Below are 9,702 nucleotides of genomic sequence, written 5' to 3' on the forward strand. Positions count from 1 at the left end.
ATGTTATTTGTTGTTCTGCCTTCTAGTTTAAGTCAGTGTCTTCCTTGTGTTCCATGTGTCATATTCCTTCAGTCTGTCTCTCAGTGTCAAGTCCGTGTCTTTGTGAATTGTCTTTTGTTTCCAGCTTTATTTTGATAGTCCCAGTCCCACGTGCAGTGAGTCTAGTTTTGCTTCCCCTTCTCTCATTAGTTCTAATTTCTCCCAGGTGTGTTTCCATCCTGTCTCCAGTTCCCTGATTATTTACCAGTGTGTATTTAAGCCCTGTGTTTGCTCTGTGTGGTGTTGTACCCTCTCTTTGTGCTGTGGTTCTCTTGTCATGTTTTAAGCCTGTGTTGCCTTGTGTTTAGTTTCCAGTGCCAGTTTAGCTTAGATTGCTGTGATTCCTAAAATCAGACCAAGAGTAAAGTTTATAAAGGGAATATTACAGGTAATTTAAAAAAAAAACAAAAAAACAGCCAAATCCTGGAATATAAAGCCATTAAAATTTGCTTAATATAAACACGTTTCACACACATGAAGCCATTCATAGATCACTCCTAAAAATTATTTTGCTTGGTTTGCTCCTCTGATGCTGTGACAAGGCCACTTCTCCAGAATTGCAAACCATTCAATGGAGAATTTGCTGGTGACTGGTGTTTACACCCTGGCACAGTGGTAGCACAATGCTCTGTATCTGTGAGGTCACAGCGATATGATGAAATGAAACAAACATCAAGATTAACAAATATGTTTGTTGAAAATGTAAGAGAGGCTGAAAAGAACACATCAAAGTACGGAGTAAAATAAGTATCCTTGCTTTCCAGACTTCCTTTGTTTGACATTGTGATTCCTTGTGTGGATTTGTACCCTAATATTTGCACTCAGTTTTAGTTGGTGTGTGTGTCTTTGGTTAAATGCATGTAGGTACAACAGCAGTCTTCACATGTTAAGGCCTGCATCAGCAATGAGCACATCTATATAGTCTTCATAGCTGCTGTTGATATCCCAGGATAGGGATACCATATCATTTGCACAGATAATAACTTGTTTGCATGCATAATAAATGGTGTTGGTGGTGGTTGTGCAAGAGGTTGTTGGTTTTGAGGAAAATTAGGAGTGGGTATTCAAGCTAGTGTGCAAATCACTTCTACCTGCTCCCGGATATCAACAGCAACTTTCTGCCTATGCAAATAAGAAACCAGTTTATTAAAAAAAAAAAAAAAACCTTCAGGGTGTGCTACTTGGCTTCACTCTCCGGTATCTGCATTACTTTCAACACCTTCTGTAACATATCTCCACACATCTAAACTCAAGTTGCTAGAATGATTTTTTTTTCTATTTCTTCTAATCAACATGAAGGTTTAACTGAGTAATGACGCAGTGTTTAAGATCTGCTGTTCTGTTGCGTAACACAAAATATGTCACCATGTGATCTGTGTCAGTGGTGGGAGGGGACTATTCATACATAGTGCAAAATACACAGAAGAAACAGACTTCAGTTCAGTAGAAGAGACCACATGTAAGTAGATACTGAATCAGTCTGTATTATATTTGTCATTGTCCTGGGTCTTAGTCCCAGCATTTTTTGTTGTTGTTATGGACTCATGGTTCTTTTTCTTCAATCTCAGGAATAATTTCACTTGATACTTTGCATTATTTTGCCCAGAGTTCAGTATTTCATAGGGGTTCTGAGGTTTGTTATCTATATTTATAGTCTCCGGTTTCTTGTTTAATTTTGTTGGTTCTCTTTTGTTTCCTAGTCTTGTTTATGTATTTTGTCCTTAGTGTCTCTTTTGTTAAGCCTATCGTGTCTCTGTGGTTTGCCTTCTGTGTGTGTGAAGCGCATGTATTTTAGTCCAGGTCAATCTCAGACATTTCCTGTCTTATTTTGGTGACGTTTTGTCTCTTGTAGTCTCTTGTAGTATGTCTGTGAATGTTCTCAGTCATCCAGGTCAGGCTTGTCTAAGAAGTTTGGAAAGAAAAGCATCTGGACTTCTTTAAATTGCTTGAAGACGTTTCACCTCTCATCCGAGAAGCTTCTTCAGTTCCTGGGTTAAATGGTGGAGAGTCCCAGATTTAAACCCTATTGGAGTGTCCCCTAAGATGGACATGGACCCCCTATTGATCCTCTACCTAATCACATGAGCCAAGGTGTGAAAACAGGTGTTGGTCACAATCAGCCAAGGTTTGGGGTGAGCTCATTGTGAAACCTAGCCCCACCCTATCATGTGATTTCCTGAGGTCAGAAGGCCCTATGATGTGTGTGGGTGTTGAGGTGTCTGGGAAGGGATCTCAAAACTGGATTATAGATGGCAGACAGTTGGTGTTGTAAGCCACTGCCTCTGTTCACTATTTGAACTCTCCCATAGGGCTTAAATCTGGGAGTCTCTGGGACTCTCCACTATTTAACCTTAGACCTGAAGAAGCTTCTCGGATGAGAGGTGAAACGTCTTCAAGCGAAGTCCAGACGCTTTTCTTTCCAAGCTCCTTAGTCTTGTGTAGTCTGTTTTCCTCGAAGATTCAGATCTCCTTGTTTGTTTGTTTTTTGTTTGTTTTGTTTTTATCTGAATTATTTTGCACGTAGTTCAAGTTAATAGGGTCACTTTTTAGTTTACCACTCCATCTTCCAAATGCTGCGTTTGGGTCCAACTCCTGCCTAGTGATGTGCAAATAAAACCATGAACCTCTATTGAACCACTTGATCAGTCCTGTTGAAAATTGGTTCATTCATTCAAAGCTTTGTTCAGTGACATCTAGTAATGAAATAGGAGACAGCACATGAAATCTCAATTTCCATTTGCTGATTGTATCAAAGTATTTATATCATTCATTGTGTGAATGATATAAATACAATTTTGTAACGATGGATTGATTGGTCAGTTGATTCTGTAAACTTATGTAATGTAGCAGGTAGATGAAGGTGTCCTTGGTGGAACAGGATGTGTTGGGATGGTAGGGCATGTTTCAGTAACTAGGGTGGGGTGTGATCATGTACATGGGACATGTGATTTTCCACACCGAAGCAACCTTTGAAATAGTGGTTCAAGGAAAATGTAACTTTGAGTTTGAAGCTTGTGTGGGAGCATCAGTGTCATACGGCCAACACTACTCCTGCCTGCCTGTCAGTCTTGACAATGTCCTTCCTATTGTTTGTTTTTATTCCTGTTGACTATTAAGTAAGAAATGAAGGTTAGAGTAGTTCAGTTGCTTTTGCTTCCTTGTATGAAGAAAAAAGTATGCTGATGGTAAAGTATCAGGTCTTTAGTCTCTATAGTTTTAGTGCCAATGACAAAAATGCATGCTTTTGTCAACATGCTGATGACAGCAAAGGTGAGTGGAGAGATTAAACAAGATATCACAAATACGTTTTATGTAAATGACATCTGGAGACTAAAACATTTTTTAAACAGTGCCTGTAGCACATTATGTGTATGTAAACTATCAACGCTGAAATTAATAAGATCTAATGAGATCTTTTAGAATATGTTTTTGTGAAAATGTCAATATGTTTGCTACAACAGTTTCCTGCTAATTTCACATTTTTTGCCCCTTAAAAAACTTTGGCTCTGTAAAAATCATATTATTCCAAATCAAATGAAATCAAATGAAAAATAAAACTTAAACCTTTGTATCAGTGTAAACACATTTCACTAAACTGGAAACTTTAGATATTTAGATGAACTCTACAGAGTGACATGAAGTCGCAAAAGTTGCAACAGTTCAATCCAGCTAAGAGACAAAAACATTTACCTCCTCTTGTCACATGAAAAAGGTTATTGAGATAAATAGAAACTTAAACCTCTGACACTTCAGAACCACACAGGAAAGTAAGTGATCTTATTTAGTGAATAATACTTTAAATATGAATAAATCAGTTATTGCTGATTGTCCCCACAGCAAATTCCATGGAGACATCTGGATTTGTCCAGGACAAACTAACTGAATGGGGATTCAGTGAGTTCATGCAGAGATTTAAAGGTATGAGTTTATTATTATTATTTAATGGGAATTGTTGTATCTGTAATGGCACTAGAACAGCATCGTAATTTACTGATTTAGAAGTCAGTCTGGATATTCCTGTGATTTATGACTTGTAATAGAAAACAAAAGTCTTTCATATTCAAAGTTGATGAATATTAATGTTTTGCAGTGTTAGCTTCATCTGACTTTTGAATATTTTATTTTGTTGTTGGCATTATTTCAGATGAAGGCATTGACAAGGAGACGTTTCTAAACCTTGGAGATTCAATCCGAATTAATTTACTGTTTCCTAAAATTGGACCAAGAGTAAAGTTTAGAAAGAGACTGAAAGATTACTTACAGGTAAGGCAGCTATTTTTTATTCTATATCAGCAGGTCTATTGTTTCATTAATGTGTGATGTGTTTGTTTTGATTCTGTAGATGGAGACATGTCATTTTGTCCAGGAAAAATTAACTGAATGGCATCTCAGTGAGCTGATTCACAGATTTGAAGGTATTTTATTATAGTTTGGTTTTGGTCCTTCATAAATTACTGCTGTACTGTAATTTCATATTGATATTTTTTTTTTGTCTAATTTCAATTGGAATACTTCGTTTTGTTGCAGAGGAAGGTATTGACAAAGAAGCTTTCCTAAGTCTCGAGTCAGGCAGAATCAATACTTTGATTCCAAAAATTGGACCAAGAGTAAAGTTTAAAAGGAGGCTCAGAGAATACTTACAGGTAATGTTTTATTAAATGTTACAAAAAAATCCTGGAACATAAAGCCATAAAAGTTTAAATATACTGTTTTTTTTAATAAAACAAATGGCGGTTAAGATCAGTAGATTAATAGTGTATGCAATGCATCAGATTGGAGGTTGTGTGTGAGCGCTGTGACATTCAGAAAAATAACCTCACAATACTCGAGTACAAGATAATGTATTTAATGTAGCATTTACTGTGCATGTAATGCATTTCACACTGGCAGGTATCAATATAACAAAACTGATCACACTTCTTTTATTATACGAAATACATCTTAAATTTATCCCTCACCACTGCAGGACTTGAATAGAACACATGATGATTCTGCTGACATGATGGAAACAAGCGCAGAGCAAGAGGACAGTCCAGAAATGGTATGATCTCATTGTGTCTGAACATGGTTCATTATTGAGTGATTAATCTTTGATCATTTTTGCTATGTCATCATGTTATTATAGAAAAATTAATGTTGTCAGCGTTAATCTCCTTAAGTAAAGTAAGTAAGTAAAATTTTATTTAAATAGTACCTTTCAAGATAAAATCACAAAGTGCTTCACACAAGCAGAAATGGACATACAACCTCAAACAAACAAAAGCAACCAAAAGCAAGTTTAAACAGATACATTTTTAACTGCTTTTTAAATGAAATGACTGAGTCCACAGATCTCGAACTCAAAGGGAGCGAGTTCCAGAGTCTGGGAGCCATTGATACAAACGCTCTGTCACTGTTTGTTTTTAACCTTGTATGCTGGAAAACCAGCAAGCCCTGGTCCCTGGTCACAAGACCTCAGGGACCTGCTGGGGCGATAAGGCAGAAGAAGATCACTGATGTAAGTTGGAGCTACACCGTGCAGGGCCCTATAGGTCATGATTATAATCTTAAAATGAACCCTGAACTTGACATGATGTCAGACTTAAAATGACATTGACGCCATAGCCGCATTAACGCAGCAAATCTACGTTAGCTGGTTACCGTGGATCTCCCCATGCGTGGAGCTGGACGCCGCTAAACAATAACAAGCTAACCGCTTACGCCATTAAGTTAAAATGACATTATGGCGTTAACGTCATTTTAAAGAGATTAATGCTGACAGCACTAATAAAAATACATTTTGATTGATTCAAGGACTCATATCTTTAGAGTAAAACAGGTGTCAATATGAGCAAAGTGAACCAGGTTAGCTGTTTACCTAAGTCCTCTGCAGAATTCTCCAACACAGCTCAACTGTTTTTCACAAACTGTGAGTAAACAACATGAAGGCCTGTGCCTTGTCTGGATAATTATTTGGTATTTGTTTTCACGCAGGAGCCAAACATTTTTCCTCAACATTTGGAATCTGCTTCAGCGTCTGACACAACAGATGGCAAAGACAGGGTAAGAAAGGAAGTCAGAAAAGATACTTTTAAACTGGTTGAAGATCCAGTGATTTACAATGATTTTATCTGCAGACAAACATTTTGTCTCCATAATGCTGCATTAAGAGGAGCAATAAATAATGAAGCTAACAAATGCAAACTGCTTCAAATTTGTTTAATATACATATCTGAAATGCACCTTCATCAAGTGAATATGAAATATTAAGAGTATAGGTAGGCCTGGCTGATGTTTTGGCCTTGTTTTAGATGCAGGACCACAACATTTTTCCATTTCAGTTGGAGTCTGCTTCAGCAGTTGACAGAGGCAGTGACACAGTAAGAAGGAATATTGATGTTTCTCCTCAAGTCATTTTGTTATGCCGATATTATTTGTGTATATAAAACACATGTTTGTTTGTCTTTTCAGAGTAACGAACCAATTCGCTCCTGGGCAACAGTGACACAAGGACAAAGTCCAACCACATTTACAATGTTTTACTGTCAAGAGTGTAAAAACTTCATGGGAAACAATCCTGATTCTTGTTGTTCTCACTGTGCCTCAGTGTTCAACAAAGCAAGCAGCATTCAAAATGGAAACTTCTTTCTGTACTCATCCCTGAAAGACCTTCTGAAAGGTATCCTTGAGAACCACAGCACTGAGTTGTTACCTAAAACAGTTAAAGATGAGCATGATAACATCAAAGATGTGATGGATGGGATGATGTACCAGAATCTCCTCAGAGAGGGTAAACTAGCTGCAGATGATCTCACACTGACATGGAATTTTGATGAAGTACCAATTTTTAGCACAACCAGATACTCAATTTGGCCCCTTCAGTTTGTTATTAATGAACTTCCTTACACACAAAGACAGGAAAATATGATAGTTGCTGGATTTTGGTTTGGCCAAGGAAAACCTCATATGAACACATTTCTGAAACCATTTGTGGATGAATGTTGTGATTTAGCCCAAAATCCATTTCAGTGGAGAGACAGCAGAGGCACTCTTCATTCATCAAAAGTCTTCTGCTTGGTTTGCTCCTCTGACGCTGTGGCCAGGCCACTTCTCCGGAATTGCAAACAATTCAATGGAGAATATGGTTGTGACTGGTGTTTACACCCTGGCACAGTGGTACCAAAGGGCTCTGGATCTGTGAGGTCATATCGATATGATGAAACTAAACAAGAATCAAGATCAAAGAATATGTTTGTTGAAAATGCAAGAGAGGCTGAAAGCTCCCATGAAAACACCTCAGAGTGTGGAGTAAAAGGAATGTCCTTACTTTCCAGACTTCCTTTGTTTGACATTGTGTTTGGATTTGTACCAGAATATATGCACTCAGTTTTAGTTGGTGTGACTAAGCAACTTATTGGATTGTGGCTGAACTCAGAGAACTCCAAGAAAGACTGGTATGTAGGTCAACAGATTTCACAGATGGACTCTTATCTCCGAATGTTAAAGCCTCCATCAGAAATGAGCAGATCTCTACAGTCACTGAAGGGTCGGGACACTTGGAAAGCATCTGAGTGGCGAGCTTTCCTTTTATTTTATGCTGTTAGTGTCCTACCAGGCATCCTTCAGCCTTCATTTCTCCAACATTTTTTTTGTTTGTCGATCAGCATTCACATTCTGCTACAAGAATCCGTCTCCCAAAATGACCTTCAGCTGGCCCATGAGAACTTGGTACTCTTTGTTAGAAACATGGAAGAACTCTATGGTGAAGAAAACGTTTCATTCAACTGCCATCAGTTGATCCACTTAGCTGACTGTGTGCGTAACTGGGGGCCTCTCTGGGCAACATCAGCATTCAGTTTTGAGAGGAACAGTGCAAATTTAAGGGCACTGCTTAGCAACATAAACTACAATCCTCAAAAAATTCAAGACAAGTTTCTCCGTTGGCAGTGCCTGCCGAGTCACCTTCGCTCCCTTGTTTCTAACGGAAATTCTCCGTTAGCCAGCATTTCACCAGTAAATGAAACCACTGATTGTTACAATCTGCTTGGAAATTCACGGCATCTGGATATCACAGGATCCATAAAACTAGCAATAGAAGAGCTCTTAAATCGACCTGTTTCATTCAGATCAGTGGAAGCCTTTGACAGCTTCATCAACAGAAATACTGTTTACTCTGTAAAGGGTGAAGAGGCAGACAGAACAGACTGTGTCATAAAACTCAAGAATGGCTGCTATGGAGAAATACAGTTCATCGTCAGGTTTAAAGAGAACTGTGTTTGCACATCCAACTGTGTGTGCTCGGCTATTTCAGTCATTGTGGTCCAGCTGTTTTATATCAAACGTGATGCAGAGGACAGCAGGATGATTCCTGACAGTGCATCAAGGACTATCTTTGTGGAAGTGGAAAGGACAACTCAGCTCAAAGCCTTCTTTTTGAGGGATGTTAGGTGTAAATGCATGTATGTGGATGGTTGGCTGGTGCCTTTACCAAACTCATATGAAAGATATTAAAGTTCCAGCACAGCTAAGGTGCTTTCTCTGTCTTGTATATCATGGCACATGGCTGTTTTTACTACAGTGAAAATCTTGGAAAAATGAACGATGATGAAGTTTTTTCAAAGGAGTTTGGAGTCATTTTGTTCATATGTGTGCGAGATCTGTGGCTTACGTTTTCTTTTGGTGTGACAGTGTGGACATAATGTAGTCAGTGTAATGTAGGATTATATCACTCAGTACTGTATGTGTATTATCTGTATATGGAGGAAATTATGGAGTGATTGGTAAACAGCCAAAAGCTTGCCTTTCCCAACTTTGTATTCACTACGTATTTATCATACATGTCAGTTTACCTCTATTCAATATGAAATGCAAATTATTGTGACACATAAACATTTTGTGAATTAACGCTAAAAATCCGGGGTGAGTGGATCAATGTGGTTTACTGCATCCTGATACAGATTGCTATTACTGAGATAACAGATCATAAAGCTTCATATTACCTCATATTATTGTGTAATGGCTGATGAGACTTATTCTGTTTAATGTTGCAATGTGTGCAAGTCTATTGAATATAATACAGATTGATTTGCTCAAGAATGTTTGTATCCTGCTACATAAAAATGATTATAATTAAAGTCTTATTACTTTAAATATGCCTGAAAAATCTCTTTGGCCTCCTTCTTCACTCTGGATTTGTGCTGCTATTCAGAGTCAATTCAGATTTTAGTGTCGTTCCTTAAAAAAAAAAGAAAAAAGGATGTGTAAATACAGTAAATGATGTTTAGAGATTTTTGAAAAATAAACATGACCACTGTTCATATGTGGCTTTATTACCTTATCATAGGCCAGAATTAAATATCTAAGTAGGACCCTTGTGTTACGATTCGGTGTTGTCAGTGTTTCTCGTATATAGACTTATGCCGTAAGTTGACCTAAAACTAAAAAGAAAAAACAATCTGACATTTTAAATGAAATCAAACATCGTTTAAAAGACACACATGGCAGTGTGGGAGAAAAAACTCAACACTGAATGCTACAAGTGCACAAATATGAAATCAGCGTGGTGCTGCAGTGAACGCATCAATTCACACAATATTACAGAAATACCTTTTATATAAATGTCTTACATTGTTTCTTGGTCTCATCAATTTCTTATTCTTCAGTCATTTCTGAAACAAAGTCCAC

At 37.7% G+C, this 9,702-nt stretch overlaps 1 protein-coding gene across 1 annotated transcript; it reads left to right on the plus strand.

Annotated features, from left to right (window-relative positions):
• Nucleotides 1-1,470: 1,470 nt before the first annotated feature.
• On the plus strand, nucleotides 1,471-9,413 carry LOC308411153 (uncharacterized protein). The gene is made up of 9 exons (XM_080904924.1): nucleotides 1,471-1,498; nucleotides 3,877-3,957; nucleotides 4,184-4,302; nucleotides 4,382-4,454; nucleotides 4,567-4,682; nucleotides 5,006-5,080; nucleotides 6,013-6,081; nucleotides 6,330-6,398; nucleotides 6,490-9,413. The coding sequence occupies exons 2-9, from the start codon at nucleotides 3,885-3,887 to the stop codon at nucleotides 8,527-8,529; spliced, it is 2,634 nt and encodes an 877-aa protein (XP_080761050.1). The 5' UTR covers nucleotides 1,471-1,498; nucleotides 3,877-3,884; the 3' UTR covers nucleotides 8,530-9,413.
• The last annotated feature ends 289 nt before the right edge of the window (nucleotides 9,414-9,702 follow it).

Source organism: Rhamphochromis sp. 'chilingali', assembly GCF_963969265.1.
Source record: "Rhamphochromis sp. 'chilingali' genome assembly, chromosome: 15".
In the NCBI taxonomy this organism is placed as follows: Eukaryota; Metazoa; Chordata; class Actinopteri; order Cichliformes; family Cichlidae; genus Rhamphochromis; species Rhamphochromis sp. 'chilingali'.